Source organism: Mandrillus leucophaeus, unplaced genomic scaffold (genome assembly GCF_000951045.1).
Source record: "Mandrillus leucophaeus isolate KB7577 unplaced genomic scaffold, Mleu.le_1.0 Scaffold851, whole genome shotgun sequence".
NCBI lineage: Eukaryota > Metazoa > Chordata > Mammalia > Primates > Cercopithecidae > Mandrillus > Mandrillus leucophaeus.
The window spans coordinates 1035969-1056490 of record NW_012109264.1 but is presented as its reverse complement, the minus strand read 5'-3'; the positions used below and the strand labels follow the sequence as shown (position 1 = coordinate 1056490).

The window sequence follows — 20522 nt, the reverse complement described above, 5'->3', positions numbered from 1 at the left end:
TGTTCCAACATATATTTGAAACACAAGATTTCAAAGCAATAATACCAACGGGTTTGGAAAGCTTTATCCTACAACACATGGTTGTATAATTTCACCTGAAAAATAACAAGAATTAATACCTGTGGAACATTCAACACATACCCAGCACTGCACTAAACACTTTACACAAGTGATTTCATGTACACAACCCTAACGAATTAAAGCACTTCAATCTCATCTCCATTTGTAAAACTGAGGTACAGAGTATGTATAAAACTTGTTCAAGTTGCAGCTAGTAAACAGCAGAGCTGGTGGAATTCAGATTCAGGTCTGCCAGATTCTGATCCAAGCTCTTTACCAGCAAGTGAAGATTTCTTGTCTCAGGTGGTACACTTCTACTCAGGAACCCAGACTCTGGCATCAGTTTAGAGAAATACACAGTATACCTCAGGAAATGTGTTTAGAATTTTATCTGCCCTATTGGAAGCTTCTCTAACCATGCCCCCTCAGCAGATTATTTCTCAAAACACTATCTGTTTTGCAGTCTCCCTACAAACAATGAGGACCTTGAGCATGAGGACTGTCTCATCTCCTATCACAGTGGGCCCACAAAGCAGACTGAATGAAGCAATATCAAGACATTTTAAGGCGTATCTCTTTTTTTTTGAGATGGAGGCTCACTTTGTTGCCCAGGCTGGAGTACAGTGGTGTGATCTCAGTTCACTGAAACCTCTGCCTCCCGGGTAGGTGGGACTACAGGTACCCGCCACCACACCAGGCTAATTTTTGTATTTTCAGTAAAGACGGGGTTTCACCAAGTTGAGCGGGCTGGTCTTGAACTCCTGACCTCAAGTGATCCCCCCACCTCGGCCTCCCAAAATGCTGGGATTACAGGTGTGAGTCACTGCGCCCAGCTTGAGGCGTATCTTAAAAGCCATATTTCAAGCTTAATATGTATATTCAGTGGCAATAATAGAGACTATTAGAAGTGGCCTGTAGAGTGATTACTGAAATTCTACAAGTTCCAACATTTTTTAAGGCTCACATCTTTGGCACAAAAACCTTATTGAAATAAGGAAGAAAATACTACCTTTAGAAAGTTTTTCAGCAACAGTGATGAGAGGAAAAAAGGGCCTTTTGGTTAACCATTTAACTGAAAAACACATGAATACATATAAAGCCTCATCTCTCTCTCTCTCTCTCTCTCCCCCCCTCCCTCGGCAGGATCTCACTCTGTCACCCACACTGGAGTGCAGCGGTTCACTGAAGCCTCGACTTCCTGGGCTCAAGTGATCCTCCCATCTCAGCCTCCTGAGTAGTTGGGACTATAGGTGCACCCCACCATGCCTGGCTAATTATTATTTTTGTAAAGATGAGGTTTTGCCACATTGCTTGGGCTGGTCTCGAACTCCTGGACTCAAGTAATCTGCCCTCCTTGGTCTCCCGGAGTGCAGAGATTAAAGGTGTGAGCCACCTTTAAAATCCGGCCTAAACCCTTACTTTCTAGCATTTGGGTTTTCGGTACTGCCTATAGCGATGCAAGTTAAACTTCTCAGTATAGAATTTTAAGTTTATGTTCTGACCCTTGAATACTTTTCAGTTTTATTTCCTAACATTTTCCCTTAAAAACTCCAAGGTCTAGCCATGCTACATTATTTCTAGTTGCTTGTTCTTTTTCTATCCATCCTTCCCCACTTCAGCCTTTGCATACGCTATTCCCTCTGCCTGGAATGCCCTTCCCCTCTATACCTGTGTAGTAGTACATTCTCATGTTGCTGTGAAGAAATACCCAAGACTGGGTAATTTATAAAGAAAAGAGGCTTAATTGACTCACAGTTCCACATGGCTAGGGAGGCCTCAGGAAACTTACAACCACGGCAGAAGGCACCTCTTCACAGGGCGGCAGGAGAGAGAATAATGCCAGCAGGAGAAATGCCAGACACTTAAAAAGCCATCAGATCCTGTGAGACTCACTCATTATCAAGAGAACAGCATGGGGAAGCTGCCCCCATGACTCAAATTAACTCCACCTGGTCCCGCCCTTGACATGTGGGGATTACGGAGATTACAATTGAAGGTGAGATCTGGATGGGGACATGGATTCAAACCGTATCAACCTGCCTGCTAAACTCTCTTTTATCAAGACTCATCTCGGCTGCTACCCCATAAGCAGTATTCTCTAGACCTGATAGTCAAAGCAGTGGCTTTGCTGAGCACGTGTGCCCAGGCCTAAGTGCCAGACCTAGAGAGGTTAGCAATGTTCTGCACAGAGCAGGCCAGGCCATCCATAAGTGTTAACCTGTAACCAGCATCTTCTACATCAAGGAAGGGATATATGCCCACGAGTTAAAAGTATGGGTACAAAGTTAATCACAGCAAAATCAGTTTCAGTCTCTGATACTGCACTTAAGTAATTTCTGGAGAAAAGTTCTGAAGGTAGAGCACTTAAATTTAAGATGGATGTTGTCAGGACTTCTTTACAACAGAAAAAGCAATGGCTTTGGGGTCAGATGATTATGACCAAGAATCTGTGTTCTGGTAAGTCATTTAACTTCTCTTGGCCTCAGTTTGCTCATGTGTAAATGGGCAAATAATACAGATAGGACATGTGAAACCACCCAGCAAAGGGTGGAGCAGTTAGCATGTGTTCAGGAAATCATTCTCTTCCCTGGAGCTGCATAACTTTATCATATAAGGAACTGTTTCCTTTGCAGAGGGATACAGATTCTTTGTAGATATTTTTGAAAAGGTATTTCATTTTCACTTTCAACATAAAGAGAATTTAATCATTATGCTTAAAAAAATGTGAGTTTCGCTTGGGTGACAGGTACACCAAGATCCCAGAAATCACCACTAAAGAACTTAACCATGTAACCAAAAGCCTCCTGTACTCCAGAAACTATTGAAACAAGCATTTTTTAAAAAAATAAGACAACACTAATTAAATCTCGTCCCAATTTTTTTTTTTTTAAAGTGAGTTTCAATGAGAATGCTCTAGATCTATGTTTTCCAATATGGTAGCCACTAGTCTCATGCGGTTATTAAAAATGAAATGAAAAATTCTGTTCCTGAGGTCTCACAAGCCATATTTCAAGCACTCAGTAACCACGTGTGGCCAATGGGTACCATATAGATGGTAAAGAATATGAACATTCCCACCATAGCAGAAAGTTCTACTGGACAACACCACTCTTGATAAAGAATAAGCAAATATTTGAACAGCACAAAATAAATACTGAAGAACTCATTATAAATTTTAGGGAGAAAGATGGAACTGTTTTAGTTTGAAATGGCATTGATAAAAATGAAAATTCCTGCCAACTACAAGGCTGAAGACTCCAAACAAATTTACTTTCCTTCTGCTTCAATTATTCAGACTGTTACATACCCAGAGACAAAGAAAAATCAATGTAATAATTGCTTTAATCTGTAGCATAATCCCATTTTTATAAACAAAACAAACCAGATACATGAATCTAGCAATCATCTAAGTGAGGAGATTACAGGATTTTTAAAATTCTTCCTTAACTTCAGTTTCTAATTTTTTTCTTAAGGATATCATGTATTACTCAGGTAAAACAAAATTAAAGAATCTATATTTTGTCTGGGATGAACAATTCGGAGGCGAGCCCCTTGCAGAAAGTCATTTTAGGGAGGGCCAAGTTCTAGTTTTGGTAAGAAATAGGAGCAGGAAAGGAGGACGAGTTGTAGGAGAAGAATAAAATAACCATGGCAGTCATTAGCAATGTGTTAGTGACACCATAAAAAGCAAAGGGTGACCTGCTGTCATCTGCACTGTCCCTCTGAGCTTCATTCTCTTCTCCTTGAGGGTCATAGTTCCAGCTGTGGACAGGGTAGACAGAGAGCCACCACGACCTGCCAAAACATTTCACAGAGGGCAGTGGCTTCTCTGTTCCTCCTTTCTCTCTTCTGTTTTAGCTGGTCCTAGTTCAGTGGACATGCAAGGGCTACTGCACACGTGGTTCATGCCTGTAATACCAGCACTTTGGGAGGCTGAGGCAGGATTGCTTGAGCCCAGGAGTTTGAGACCAGCCTGGGCAACATGGTGAAGCCCTGTCTCTACAAAAAATACAAAAATTAGCTGGGCGTGGTGGTACATGCCAGTAGTCCCAGCTACTTGGGAGACCGAGTAGGGTGGATCACTTGAACCCAGGAGGTTGAGGCTGCAGTGAGCTATGATTGTACCACTGCACTCCAGCCTGGGTGACAGAGTGAAACTCTGACTCAAAAAGAAAAAAAAAAAAAAAAAAAAAAAGGGCCGGGGTGGTGGCTCACGCCTGTAATCCTAACACTTTGGGAGGTGGAAGTGGGCAGACTGCCTGAGCTCAGGAGTTCGAGACCAGCCTGGGTAACATGGTAAAACTCTGTCTCTACTAAAAAAAAATAAAAAAATAAAAAATTAGCTTGAGTGGCTGCGTGCACCTGTAGTCCTAGTTACTTGGGAGGCTGAGGCAGGAGGACTGCTTGAACCCAGGAGGCGGAGGTTGCAGTGAGCAGAAATAGTGCCACTGTACTGCCACCTGGGTGGCAGAGTGGCAAGACTTCTGTCTCCAAAAAAAAAAAAAAAAAAAAAGGCGTAGGAGTCAAAACCGTATCATATTTTATATTTTGGCTCTAAACTTTACTATCTACACATGGTAACCCTGGGCAGTTATTCACCCTGTCTGAATAACAGCATGTTCATCTTCAAAGTGGACATTTTCTAGTTTCAAGAAGCATCAGATGAGCTACTACAGATAAAAGTGTTATTAGCTGGAAAGTGAAGCACATGTGTGAGTTCTGATTACCTATCACTACACTTAACACATAAATCTTCCAAAGAGAAGGGAAAATTACCTCAAGGATGTCTCACTTATCTCTTAGCCACTTTCTCTACAAATTACCGTAACATAACAAGATCTTCGAAAATAAACAACAGTAACAGTACTGGCAGCTAACATGTAACTGAGTATTTACTCTGTACCAGTCACCTCACTATAATACACAATTCATGGAATATCTTTTTAGTCTCATTACAGAACCAACCATGCAACTAGCTTCAGAACTTTCGGCCCCCACCCCTCCTCCCACCTCTGGGGAGGGCAGAGGTGCTGGAGATTGGGCCAACCAACAGTCAATGATTTAATCATCATGCCTATGTAATAAAACCTCTATAAAATCCTCTAAACGAAGGGGTTTAGAGAGCTGCTGGGTTAGTGAACATATGCCATCTTTTGTGTCTGGCTTCTTTCACTTAGCATTAATGTTTTAAATGTTCACCCATATGTAACATGTATCAATACTTCATTCACATTCAGCATTGTGGCTGAACAATGTTCCATTTTGATATACAACATTTTGTTTAACCTTTTATCAGCTGATGGCTATTTGGGTGTTTCCATGTTTTGTCTATTGTAAATAATGTTCTTATAAATATTCATGTATACATTTTTATTTAAATAACTCTATGTTTAACTTTCTGAGAAATTCCAAAACTGTTTTCCAAAGAAGTTCACCATTTACATTCCTATTGGCAATGCATAGGTTGCAATCTTCCCACATCCACACCAAGATTTTTGTTTTAATTACAACAATCCCAGTGGGTGTGAAGTGCTATTTCATTGAGGTTTTGATTTGTAATTATCGTTGACTAATGATGTTGAGCACCTTTTCACGTGTTTTTCTGGCCATTTGTGAGTGTGTGTGTACGTGTGTATACTTTTTTTAATATACAGAGTCTTGCTTTGTCGCCTAGGCTGGAGTGCAGTGGTGTCATTATGGCTCACTGTAGCCTTGATCTCCTGGACTCAAGCGATCCTCCCAGCTTGGCCTCCCAAGTAGCTGGGAATATAGGCGTGCGCTACCATACCTGGGTTATTTTTTATTTATTTTTGTAGACAGGGTCTCCCTGTGTTGCCCAGGCTGGTCTTGAACTCCTGGGCTCAAGTGATCCTCCTGCCTTGGCCTCCTAAAGTGCTAGGATTATAGGTGTGAGCCAGCACACCTGGACTATTGTTGAGTTCTTTACATATTCTGGATATCAGACTCTTATCAGAAAAATGTTCTGTAAATACTTTCTCCTATTCTGTGGGTTGTCTTTTACTTTCTTGATAATATACTTCCACGAACAAGTTTTTAATTTTAAAGTCCAATTTATATTTTTCTTTGGTTTCCTGTGCTTACTTTGTCTCCTTTGACACCTTTACTAAGCATTTATTAAATGAATTAACGTGACTTTTAGCAATATACTGATCCTTTCTGAGCTACAATTTCTTGAGGGTTGGATATATTAAATGAGAAAACATATGTAAAGAACTTAGAGGCAGGGCCTATATAATTTGTCCTAGAAAATAAGCTCTCGGTAAATGTTAGCTGTTATTCTTATTACCTGTAAAATGACAGATAATAAAGCAATGTTTATAAATGCTGTTAACTCTGCAGGTCATAATGACACTTGTGAAGAGGTAAAAGGAGCAGGTGAACTGGAGGATATGTCTGTTTGGAAAGCAGCATGTTACCGACAATGTTCATGTCTGAAATTGAGCAGTAATTAGTGTAAGTGAGCTGAAATGGGTTGGAAACAGTTAAAAGCCCTTCTTTTCTGCTCCTTTTATTTATTTCTCCATTTTTGTAGCTTCATCCACACTGAAGTGTCGTGACTATTATTACCTGGGCAAATTCACTGTTGAGTACCAGCTGACTTTGTACTGAAAATCACTTTGGGAACTGAAGTAAGTACGGAGAAGAATAAATCTTCAAAACAAAACAAAACAAAACAAAAAAACACCTAAGTAGAGAATGCTTAACAGGTCCACACAATATACCTATTAAGAGTTTTGAGGAACTGACTGAAGTAGAAAAGAATAAAGGAAACTACTCTGGCTTCTTGCTGTGATAAGAGTTCTTGGGTTCCAACCATGGAGTAACTTTTAGTTGAATCACCTTAAAACATGGTTCTACTACTTGATGTCTTAGAACATCTCTCTCCCTACAAGGTTTTTACTGTGTAGGGTTTTCTTCTGATGATCTCTCTCTGACCTAGGGGACATTCTTCTACCAGATTGCAATCTGGTAACAAAATCCTAGCTATCCTCCAAGTTCAATGACAAGTCCCACCACTTCCTTCAAGGTGCTAGTACCTTCTCCTCAGTCCTCCTGGTCAGGTGTCTCTCTTCTGTTTTTTCTTTAATTTTGAGACGCAGTTTCGCTCTTGTTGCCCAGGCTGGAGTGCAATAGCGCAATCTCGGCTCACTGCAATCTCCACCTCCTGGATTCAAGCGATTTTCCTGCCTCAGCCTCCCAAGTAGCTGGGATTATAGGCATGCACAACCACACCTGGCTAATTTTGTACTTTTAGTAGAAACAGAGTTTTGCCATGTTGGTCAGGCTGGTGTCGAACTCCTGTAATCTAATAATCCACCTGCCTCAGCCTCCCAAAGTGTTGGGATTACAGGTGTGAGCCACTACACCCAGCCACCACACCTCTCTTCCTCTTGATGCCCCATGGTACCTGTCACTGTCCAGCCCCATGATGATTAATAATGGATCCGACTTACTTCCTACACCTGGACAATTAACTCCTGAGGGAAAAAGCCTTGCTTTATCTCTATCCCAGAACTGGGCACAGTACCTGAACTTTGGTAAAAGACTAATAACTATTTGTGGAAAGGGAAAAAGCAAAGAAAAAGAGAATAAAGCGGGGACGCAATAGCTATACAAGTTAGAATCACCATTACTAGTGAAGACTAACAGATGTATACTTTACAAAGCATCTTCTATTTTGAAAAACTCTTGTTTGTGTAGGCCAAACTCTTCTTTATAAACTTAGAGAATTTAACCTGAAAATAGATGTCTAAAGTCAGGTGAAATCAGTTTTGCTGCCAAAGTATTGCAGAAATCAGGAGACTGAGAGATTCACTTATTTCTTTAAAACTTTCAAAGGAATTAAACGTTTCCAGGAAAACTAAGTATGATGAAAGATAAAAAATTCCACCCAATACTAAAATCAGGGACCATTACAACACAGGCCAAAATTTCATAACTGCCCAACCACACTACAAAGCCAAAAGTAAGTTAGTTATTCCAGGTCTTCAGTAAACAAACTTAATCTTAAGAAGGTGAAAACTGTTTCTACTTCAATATATTATTTTTATTTTTGAAAGACATTTATGTAAGGTAGAATGTACTTTGAAAAAAAAGTTATCATCAAATTTATGTAAACAACAATTTGATCATCAAAAAGGTTTTCCTCAAGAGAAATATCCTAGACAATAAAATATATAAATAAATAATTTTAAATGCCACTTAGAATCATCACAGCTGTCAGTACATACAAGGCTGCAGGCACTGGGCTAAGCACTCCATATACATTCTCTTTTTTACTTTTTATAGCCTTATGAAAACCCTAAGGTGGTTGCTACAGAACTGTAACCCAACTTGACAAGTGAGTATACTGAGGTTTAGTGAAGTACCTGATTAAGAATGCAGTTACCTAGCTGCAGAGCCAAAATGTGGACTCATCCAATTTGTCTAACCCAAGCTTTGTGCTTTTGCCATAATATTAATGCTGACCTCCTTAAATGTTTTAGATGAATACAGATATCTCTCTAAATATAACTATTGAAAAGACTAAGAAAGATCAAAGGAAATTAAGAATTTAACTTTTTTGAGAGTATTTTATCTAGTCCAAATGACCTTTACATTATTATGCTTATGGGAGCTGTCCATTCCACTTCTGGAAGGTCCTTGCATTATTTTCTGTATAACTTTCATCAACGAATACAGACTTCGCTTTTCTGGTAGAGTCTGTGGGTGTAACCGGCACATTTTCACACACAGACTCTACCAGAAAACCCATGAAAGTTAACCCAATAAGTAAACAAGCAAATGTGGCACCACAGAATCACAAACGTAATAAAAAGATAGCCCTGCAATATAGGCAAACAAAAATGGTGCCAGTGTAGAACAACGGGTATCTTTCAAAATATAACACCAATTATATAGGAATCTATGTATAAATGCAAAGTATTCTTAATGCCCAAACTATTTAAATTCATTTAATTTAGATGAAACAAAACAAAACCGAAGACTCCAGGTGGAAATACATGGTGCAAATGGTGCAATAATAGGCCAAAGTGGGCGGATCACGAGGTCAGGAGATCAAGGCCATTCTGGCCAACATGGTGAGACTCCATCTTTACTAACAACACACAAAAAAAATTAGCTAGGTGTGGTGGCATGCACCTGTCATCCTAGCTACTGGGGAGGCTGAGGCAGAAGAATTGCTTGAATTCGGGAGGCAGAGATTAGAGTGAGCCGAGACTGCACCACTGCACTCCAGCCTGGCAACAAAGAGTGAGACTCCGTCTCAAAGGAAAAAAAAAAAAAAAAAAAAAGGCAAAATGCCAAGTAAGAGAGTCAGGGAAGGGGGTCATCAGAAATGCCTCTTTAGTGGCAGAGGATCATGCATCTGTAATAAGAGCTCCACAGGCGATCAAATATAGGAAGAAGTATTTGTAAGTATTTGTCTTCTTCTAAGGAAGACAGCATTTTTAAGCCCTAATTTGAGCTGCTGATTTGTATAAAACACTGAAGATGGAAGACACTATTTCTTATCCATTTAGCTGAAAAAGGTCATTATATCACTTTATTTACTTATGAGATGAAGAAAAGATATGAAAAGGATTAAGATAAATAATGAAGTACAGGGGGCTTGCAATAGTCTACTCACTTGCACTGTGCATGGTAATACTTTATAAGATTCTGCAGCAGATCCACACCTTTTTTGGTCTTGATTTCATTAACTTTAATGAGATACTGTGAAAATAAAACAGGATTTTATGTTGATTACTTCAGCCATGGGTTCAGGTGGCTGAACATCACCCCTGAATCTGCACAAGTTACCAAGCTTGGTGTCCTTTAGACAGTTTAGAGAATGCTGATTTCGCACAGTCACAAAGTGTACAAACCAAACTGACTAGAGTGTTAGCATTTTATAAATTATTTTATGATTAGTTTATTCAACAAGCAGGAATAAAACACAGCAAAACATTCTGGAACTGTTATTTCCCCTTGGTGCAGTGGATCTCAAACGTACAGTTTATGTGGTCAAAAACCTGAAAGATTGATTGTTTTTTGCAGAAAGTAAGTAGAATAGCATTCTCATCAAAGAATATACCATAGGATACTGAAATTTTAGGAAAAAGAGGTGAATCAGAAAGAATTTTTACTACTCAAAAATGAAAGAATAAAAATAAGAATAACCCACTAATTTATTCAGGTAACTAAACACAGTAGCGTACTTGTACTGTGTACTGGTCAAGATTTTCTATTGACACTGTTTGCTGCTTGCTTACTTGTTTTATTGTGTGAAAAGGTTCATGAGCACACAAACTCAAGGAGCCAATGGGTTATGAAATAGAAAAGAGAGAGAGAGAAAGAGACAGAGAGAGGTGAGAAAGACAGAGAGAGAGAGAAAGAGAAGGAAGGAAGGAAGGAAGGAAGGAAGGGGAAAGGGGAAGGGGAAAGGGGAAAGAGAAGGAGGGAAGAAAGAGAAGGAAGGAAGGAAGGAAGGGGAAAGGGGAAGGGGAAAGGGGGAAGAGAAGGAGGGAAAAAAGAGGAAGGAAGGAAAAGGAAAGGAGAAAAACATCTAGGGGAAGAAAAAAATTTGAGACAATTTTCCACTTTAATATTTTCTAAAAACTGCAGAAGAAACTCTTGCTCAACAGCAGTGTCAGAAAAGGTTGGTTTAGGTCAAGAAGTGTTCAAGTTCAATTGGAATTCAGTTTGAGAACCAATGCTCTAAGTTTAAGGCAGCATGCTTTCTGTTGCATTTTTTCGTGAAATCAACTTTCTTAACGGCAACTTCATTTGAGTTTTCATTCAAACTGGACATATGGTTAAAAAAACATGCTCTAAACATATACCAATAAAAATATTCACCAGTGTTACCTCTCACCAATGTTTTCCTCCCACAACCACTCACAAGCAACATTAAGGTTCTCACCAAAGAATCCTGTTTTGGCTTAAAACAGCCCCATAGGGCCAAGGCTCAAAATATGAGACAACAGTGCAATGGCAGGTTCCCAAAACGCTTGGAGAAAAATGGAGATTAGAATCCTTAAGAAACAGTTTCCTCTCTAGTAATCAAATACAGTCTGCCTTTAAGCATAAAGACTGCTGACTAGCAGGAAAAGATTACAGTTGTTATAATTCTAGGCAAATGATGGAAAAGTCCATTCTTACTTCACACATTTGAAGCTGAAAGAGGCGCCTTTCCTTCTCCATTTCTTCCGCAATCTCGGCTCCTGTTATCTCTGTGCGGATCATCCCATGTTGTTTTGCGTGTTCTCTTTTCTCTTTCTCAATTTTTGTACTGTAATTAAAGCCAATGTCATTATTAAAAACAAAACAAAACACTCATGTACAACACCAACAGCAGACCCTAATACAAACTATGGATTGGGATGACGATGTGTCTATGTAGGTTCATCAGCTGTATCAACTGTACCACTCTGGTGGGGGTCAGTGATAATGGGGGAGGCTGTGCATGTGTCGGGGGAGGGAGCATATGGGAACTCTCTGTATCTTCTGCTCAAGAAGGAAGTCTACTAAAAACAAACCACACTCATGTCTTTCTGTTAACAAAAGCCACTGATTATTAGTTTCCAAAGTTAAGAGGCAAGAATTCTTAAGTTGGTAGAATCAATCAGAAGTAAAAGCCTACATTCAAAGAGAACACACACACTGTATGGATTTTCACATGGGAAACCCCTTACATTTTTCCTTTGATCTTACACATGACAGATTCATATACATTCTCTTACATTTTGGTAGGTACAAAGAAATGTTGATAGTCTGCCTACTATTGGGTAAAGCACTTTATAATAAAAAAGAATCAGAAAGTTGGAGGCATGAGGCTTTCCTTGAATATCGATAGCTTGCAAGACTTCAATTATTTCAAATAATTAAAGTATATAATGGGTCTTTGTGGGTATGCACAAAATTTAGTCAAAGGTAATTTCCAATATTCCTCTAAACCTGAGCTATTTCCATATTCCAAGAACACATTTTAATCAGTCAACCACTTGTCACTGGGCTGTACAAAATTCAGAAGAAATCCCAATATATAATTTGGAATCCTATGAAAATGTTCTGTGTGTGGGGAGGTGGCCAGGGGCAACCAGGTGATAAAGAAGAAAGGCCCACATTAAACCTATAGTAGCTGATGCTAGTGCTCTGCTCTGATAGATGATAATCTGGTAATAATACCAATGATTATAGCCTGCTTTCCAAAAATCCATTAACCTGAAAATAGACTTCTAATTTCAGAAACAACCAGTAATTTCTAGTTGTGAATGCAAAGACTAACTGATTTGACCTTCAACTCTTAAGTTGTGGTGGTAGGGGAAACCCACCCTGAAGAAAGTCAACATCCTTACCTATACACAGACACAGTGGAAAATCCATCAATCAACCCAATGGAAAATCTACTTATAAACCCAGTTGGGATTGACTCTAATACCCTAATGCTATTACATTTAAGAAACTCTTTAATCATGCCACCGTGGCAGTCAAAGAGGAATAACAGGGATTTTAACAGAAAGAGAATAAATCTCAGCTCTTTCTCCACTGATGTGGGTAGGAAGAGAAGAAATATGGAGGGACAGGCATAATTTAATAATAAGCCTTTCAATTTACCATGGTGACTTAAACATACATGTCTTTTATTTCTTCTTCCTCCAGTGATGCCACTAAAATGAGAGTAAAGGCATAAGAACAGATAATCTCCCAAAGACAAGAGAATTGAAGACAAAAAAGGATGACAGAATTCAATAAATATTTGGAAGAGCAAGGCTGAAGAGAGAAGGAGAGCACCTCAAACTATAGGGTTCTCTGTCTCCCTCACTTACATAGCTTCCAAAATGCCACCATATGTGATTACTAACAGGAGCCTGAAAGAACTGCAAGGCTCTGAGACACACCTCAGACACTGACATCTGGAAAACCCCTATAAAAGAGCTGCCTTCACATCCTACAACTCGAAACCTACAAAGAAGGCTTTCTGCTTTCTTGCAGAAAGCAGATCTCTAATGATGCATATGAGCTTTTAGTCTTTGGGTACCTTGCTCTGAAATATGAATGCACCCAAAGATTATAAGTCCCCAAAATGAAAGTGAGGGTGAGCAAAGTATTAATAACAAAAGGGGGAGGGTTGGGAAGGAAACAGAGGCAATAAGGGAGCAGATAAAAGAAAAATGTCATTAAATCTTCAGCTAAAATATTGCATCTACGAAACAAGGAACAGAAACTACAAAAAGGCAAAAGAAAAAAAAAACAAAAACCCAATTGAGCAAAAGAGCTGTTAGAAATTTAAAATGACAGCCAAAATAAAAAAGCTAACAGAAACAGTGGGGAAAAAACACTGAAAAAATAACCTAAAATATACTACGAATAGAACAGAAAAGAGAAGAAAATTGTAAGAACGGTCTAGGAAGTCAAATATTATATAATGAAAATTCCAGAAAGAGAAAAAAAAAGAAAAAACAAGAGGAATTACAAGAAGTTTCCAGGAGTGATGAACTAAAACTTGTAAACAAAAATTGCAAACAATGCACATACCATGGCACTTGAAGACTCTTCATAAAACCTTTTATAGAGACAAGACCTTATATTCTCTAACCGAAAATAAATGAAACAAACAACAACCACATATCACATACAAATAAACAGGAATCAGAAAGACATCAGATTTTTTTTTTTAGCAACACTGGAAAATAGAGAACAATGGAAAAATGCCTTCAACATTTTGATATAAAATTATTATTATTATTTTTGAGACAAAGTCTCACTCTGTTGCCCAGGCTGGAGTGCAGTGGTCCGATCTCTGCTCACTACAACCTCCACCTCCTGGTTCAACGATTCTCCTGCCTCAGTCTCCTGAGTAGCTGGGACTACAGGCACCCGCCACCACGCCCAGCTAATTTTTGTATTTTTTAGTAGAGACAAGGTTTTGCCACATTGGCCAGGCTAGTCTCAAACTTTCGACCTCAAGCGATTTGCCCACCTTGGTTTCCCAAAGTGCTGGGACCACAGGCGTGAGACACCGTGCCTGAAAATTATTATAAAATCAGTGTTATATATTTGGCCAAACTCTCACTTTTTGCGGTGGCAGAATGAAAATAATTTTGGAAATACAAAACCTCAAATCTTTGCCTCCTTGACAGCTGTTCTCTGAAAACTACTGGAGGTAATGGGCCACCAAAATATGGAACTATACTAGTCAAGAGGAAGTAGATTTAAAACTGAAGAGTCAAACGCGATCCCAGGATGGCAGCTGTAACAGCTTATCTAAAGAGCTCTGGAAAGGGATGTCTCCAGGAAAGAAAAAAAGAAACGGACACAATTTAATACTAATAGATATATAATCATTATAATAAAATAAGTAATGTACTTTATAAACAAATATTGACAGGTGTCTGACATCTGCTGGAACAGATAAAAATTCACAGAAAATTCACATAGAACTAAGCAAATGAAGAAAGAAGGCAATTATGTCATTAACAAAACGCAAACAACTGTACTCTAAGAACAGAAATATAATCCTATTCTAACATTCAGATTAGCAATGAATGCTTATAATACCTATAAAAATGTAAACACTGAAACTAGTTTAATAAAAAATTGTTCTATTAACCCTAATGGATGAACAGGGTGCAAAAGTGATGGGGTGTCTGTGCAAGGGAATGTAATCCTCGTCTACCAGATCAATACATTACAGCTAAGGCTAGAAAGAGCAAGAGAATACTGAGGAAGGTGTAGAAAGTCAGGAAGCAGGTAAAAGAGTTGGAAAAAGGGAAGGGACTAACAGGATCAAGAGGGGCAGGCAGAGGGCCTCTGTGTTTCCATTAGAAGCACATTTGTTGCCTATTTAATATTTTCCCTGTCATGATTTGTAAAGAACCCTGTACCATTAGGTATGACATAAAATCACTGAGTTTAGATTGTGGAGGACAATACAGGTAAGTGAGAATTTGCTACAAAGGGTACCTGGTCCATCCTAGAACGCTCTGTTCTATGATAAACTTTAACAATGTTGAAGCCACTGTTATTTGGGGTTTCCATTATATGCTGTCAGAGTAAGTCTTAACTAGTAAAAGCACTATCTGATGTTTTAGTTTATGTACATTTATCATTTTGACCAAATGAAATTTGATTCTTATAAAACTCAGTAGAAACTATTTATTGTGTGACTTCCCTATGCTAAATACTGTGACAACTGTTTCAACACACTACCTTATCTTGTCCTCACAACAACCCTGAGAAGTAGGTAAATTTTTATATTATTTTACAAGTAAGGATCATCAAAATTAAGTATTTTGGCTCAAGGTCACAAAACTGATAATGATTTCTCAGTCTGTGATCTAAATCATTGCAAACTTCACTGCGTCCAGAGTTCTAAATGGAAGACCACAGAAAACGTCCAGCCTTCTCCATTACCAAAACTAATAAATGAACTTTTTTGTGTGGAGTCATTTTGTTTTCTGTAACTTATAACCGCATGAGTCCCAGTACATCAAAGAGACAAATGCTTGTTTTCTTTCTTTCCTGCACCACTATACTATACTTCAGTGACAAAGAAGTCTATCTTAGGAAAATTGCTGACAGGGATTTACTGAGCAAACAAATAAAACCTGCCTTCATAAGGTCTTAAATTTGGGACCCACTCAACTTGCTATTCCTGTTACACATTTCCAGGTCTGAATAATTCTTTTATTTCTTCAATGAAATAGTACATATACTATGAGTCATTAGGCATTGGTAGATTAACACCATATATAAGAATAAAGTGGTCGTGGTCTTCACTAAATTTAGATTGTAGAGGACAATATAGAAAAATGAACAGCCAGGCCGGGCACAGTGGCTCACGTCTGTAATCTCAGCACTCTGGCCGAGGTGGGTGGATCACCTGAGGCCAGGAGTTCAAGACCAGCCTGGCCAACATGGTGAAACCCTGTCTCTACTAAAAATACAAAAAATTAGCTGGGTGTTGATGGCGGGTGCCTGTAATCCCACTTACTTGGGAGGCTGAGGCAGGAGAATCATTTGAACCCAGGAGGCAGAGGCTGCAGTGAGCTGAGATCACGCCACTGAACTCCACCCTGGGCAACAAAAGTGAAACTCCGCCTCAAAAAAAAAAAAAAAAGAAAGAAAAATTAAAAAAAAAAGAAAAGCCAGACAAGTTCATACGTTGAGTGAGAAGTACAAGGAAGAGCACCTGTACCATCTCAGAATGCTTCATATTTTCAGTCATTTATAATACTAAGCACCAGATACTTGTAGGTCTTTAGCCAACAGAGATTTTAAACAATAGAAATACAGTTGTACTACCTAATATTGGTAGTACTTTAGTTGACAAAGCACGTATTACATCATGTTTTGTTGTTCCTATGTCCTACAAAGAAGACATATTCTACAAGTAAAGCACAAGGTTTTTTCTTCCCTCTTTGGCCTCCTACTTTCTAAGTACTTAATTCTATTCGATTCCAAGTTTAAGCACCACTGCCTCTGGGCAGGGGCAGTACTTAGCTTACAATTTGAGTACTCATGACTCACTTTTCATAAAGAAAGATTCATAGCCCACAGCATTCATTTATCAGTTGACCATTTTAATAATCTTTTTGTTCTCTGCTGCATTTAGAACTGTCAATGTACGGATATATTCCTAAAACAGCAAGTCCCTAACAATGCACTTTTTACATAACTACAAAAGTAGTTTGGGAAAAACATATTTAATCCTGAATTTGCTTTTCTTTTGCTTGTTTTTATCCTGTTGCTATTGCTGCCTACAGAAATGTTTTATTCTCTTATGTTTATAGTTGTCCAAGACTTTTACTAAAAGCTTTAAAAATACATATCTCCTCCCACCCCACCCTCCTGCTTGGTGTTACAAATGTCTCAGAGTAATAATAGTAATAATAATAAAGGAACGTGGTACAATTACACACAGTATCAAGATGGTCCGAGCACCTTGAAAAGTGCTTAGTGCCCTAATCCCTAACAAGAACTCCACGAGGTTGGTGGTCTGACCTCAGTGCCCATGCTATGCTAGGCTCTGTGGTCAGACAGACCTGGAGTGAATGCCAGATGGACACGTAACTAGCTTTCTAGCCTTTCACGAGCCCCTTAGCCTCTTTAGGCTTCAGTTTCCCTCATGTATATAAACAGAGAGTAAAGTTGTACAGATAATTTCCTGTGAAGAGGTCATACATGCAAAACCACTTAGTGCAGGTCCTGGCAGGCACCAAGATGTCACAGTATTAGCTGTTACTTTTATTATTTCCCAATTGCTATACTATACAGAAACATAAATGGTCCATAATTACATGCTATCTATAATGACAGCCATAGGCCTATAACTTGATAGTATCAGCAGCCGTAAATGCCAAAACAACTGATAGTAAAAGTACCTCTCCCTTCAGACAAATAGCACAGGAGATGCAACCACTTTAGGTCAGTGTACCCAACCTCTTAGCCCTAATAAGGATATACTAGAGGATATACTAAACAAGTTTTGTTGAGAAGTTATTAGTTAAGAGGTCTGTCCTTTCTCCAGTTTTTTTTTTTTGTTCAAAATTCACAACAATATTAAAAAACAAAAACTAAACAAAAAACCACTTACAACTTTGTCTCATAATCTTTCCAGGCTTTGTCAAATGGCTTCTTGAGATCCTTAGAAAAGAGAAAATGAAATTAAAATTGCATCGACTTTGACTGAAAATGAATAAACAGTTTTGAAATAACATCTTAGCAAGAATTGCTTCCTTTATAGGACACTGGGAGCTTCACTTTCATGCACATTACACTATTTTTTTTTTTTTTTGACAGGGTCTCACTCTGTTGCCTAGAATGGAGTGCAGTGGCGCAATCACAGCTCAATGCAGCCTTGAACTCCCAGGCTCAATCGATCTTCCCACCTCAGCTTCCTGAGTAGCTAGAACTACAGGCACTCAATACCATCCCTGGCTAATTTCTGTACTTTTTTTTTTTGTAGAGATGAGGGTTTCATTATGTTGCCCAGGCTGGTCTTGAACTCCTGGGCTCAAGCGATCTGCCCGCCATGGTCTCCCAAAGTGCTTGGATTATAGGCATGACCACTGTGCCTGGCCAACATCACACCATGTATTATATACACAAGAAACATGAGAGAGGAAAGAAGGGTGAGCGCCCTGGTCATGCTGATGAAGCAGGAGCCTGAGGTTCAGAGAGGCTGGGTCCCCAGTGGTCACACTGTGGGAACCAAGACTCGGGCTTAACTTCTCTCTCCCACCTATGGAGAACCTTCCCAATCTTCTTGAAAGTGCCTCATCTCATTCCTCTGTCAATACCATTATGTGAAGTGGCACATTTTTTCCAATGATCATTTTCCAAGAGCATTTTTAATGCTGAAAATGTTCAAAGACTCTTTCAAATACAAGTACTACTATGATCTTAAAAGAGGAAAAAAAAAATCAATCCTTTCAAGTTAAAGTAAAAATCAAATTTCTGAACACTTACTCCTTTGACTCCCTTTAGGTCTCCTTTTAACAAGGAATCCAAGGTGAAGATCACATTGTGGCTCAGCCCCTGGAGCTGAAAAAGCAAAGGGAAGATGGGAGATGGTTAAAAAATAAAGTCCACATGAACAATAAAACCAGCTACTATTGACTGAGCATTTTCCACACACCAGTCTCTGTTGAAGGGCTTTCCATGCATTATTTCATTGAACCTGCATGACACCTCTGTAGGTTAGGTGACGTAATTATCACCACTTGGCAGCTGAAGGAACAGAGATGGAGTCATTTGTATAGAACCATAAAGCATGCGAATGAGGGGCTAAGATTTGAATTTAGGCAGTGTAGGCTGGGCATGGTGGCTCATGCCTGTAACCCCAGCACTTTGGGAAGCTGAGGCAGGCAGATCACTCGAGGTAAGAAGTTCAAGATCAGCCTGGCCAACATGGGGAGACACCGTCTCTGCTAAAAACATGAAAATTAGCCAGGTGTGGTGGTGTGCAACTGTAGTTCCAGCTACTTGGGAGGCTGAGGCACGAGAATCATTTAAACTTGGGAGGCGGAGGTTGCAGTGAACCGAGATCACGCCACTGCATTCCAGCCTGAGTGAGAGAGACTGTCTCAAAAAAAAAAAAAAAAAAAAAGGAATTTAGGCGGTGTAGCTCCAGAGCTTGCTTAAACATTATGTTACAGTACACATATATGTGTACAAATAATTCCTCAAATCACTGTAGCACTTCCATTAACACCTCTGCCAAAATTGTAGCTCTTACGGTGAATTTTCTTCAACTGCTTCTGTCAGAGTAAGGAGGGGCTTTTTCCATTTCCTTTTCACATTTTTTTTATACCATGTATCATTATCTGAAATTGCTGTGTTTGGGGTTTTTTTGCTCAGACTTATCTTTTAATTTTCAGTTTTTATGGATATATAATAGTTGTATTTATGAAGTACATGAGAAATTTGATACAAGGGTACAATGTATAATGATCGAATCAGGGTAATCGGGGTTTCCATCACCTCAAGCACTGATCATTTCTTTGTGCTAGAACATTTCAATTCCACTCTAGTTATTTTGAAATATATAATAAAAATCATTAACTACAGTCATGCTGCTGTGCTACCTAACACTAGATTGTGTTACTTCTATCTAACTGTATTTTTGTACCTAATAACCAATCCCTCTTTATTCCTTCCACCCTACTATCCTTCCCAGCCTCTGGCAACCATCATTCTATTCTCTATCTCTGTGAGATTAATTTTCTTTTTTAGCTCCCACATGAGACAGAACATGCAATAATTGTCTTTCTGTACTTGGCTTATTTCACCTAACATAATGTTGGATCCATTTTGTGGCAAGTGGCATGATTTTGTTCTTTTTTTTTTTATGGCTGAATATTCCATTGTGTGTATATACTGTATTTTCTTTATCTACTCAACTGTTGATGGACACTTAGGTTGATTCTGCATCTTGGCTACTGTGAATGGTGCTCTGATGAACATGGGAGTACGAGTTACCTTGTTGATACAGTGATTTCTTTTCTTTTGGGTATATACCCAGCAGGGGGATTCCTGGATCTTATGGTAGTTCTCTTTTTAGTTTTCTGAGGAGACTCTATACCATTTTCCATAGTGGTTGTACTAATTTACATTACCACCAACAGCATATGAGGGTTCCCCTTTCTCCGCATCCTTGCTAGCATCCATTACTGTTCTTTTTATAAAAACTATTTTAACTGGCATGAGATGATATTTCACTGAAGTTTTGACTCGCATTCCTCTGATGATTAGTGATGTTGAGCATTTTTTAATAAACCTTTGGGCCATTTGTAGGTCTTCTTTTGAGAAACATCTTTTCAGATCTTTTGACCATTTTAAAACTGGATTTTTTTCCTATGAGTTGAGATCGTTATATATTCTGGCTATTAATCCCTTGTCAGATGGGTAATTTGCAAATATTTTCTCCTATTCTGTGGGTTGTCTCTTTACTTGGT

General features: G+C 38.9%; 1 protein-coding gene across 1 annotated transcript in view; it reads right to left on the bottom strand.

Annotated features, from left to right (window-relative positions):
* ASAP1 (ArfGAP with SH3 domain, ankyrin repeat and PH domain 1) overlaps positions 1-20522 on the bottom strand; it is a 204880-nt gene that overhangs the window by 123923 nt on the left and 60435 nt on the right. The window contains exons 4-7 of the mRNA XM_011968634.1: positions 18535-18609; positions 17660-17709; positions 11224-11353; positions 9710-9795 (exon numbers count right to left, since the gene is read on the bottom strand). Coding sequence (XP_011824024.1) covers positions 9710-9795; positions 11224-11353; positions 17660-17709; positions 18535-18609 — 341 coding nt within the window. The remainder of the gene's footprint in view (positions 1-9709; positions 9796-11223; positions 11354-17659; positions 17710-18534; positions 18610-20522) is intronic.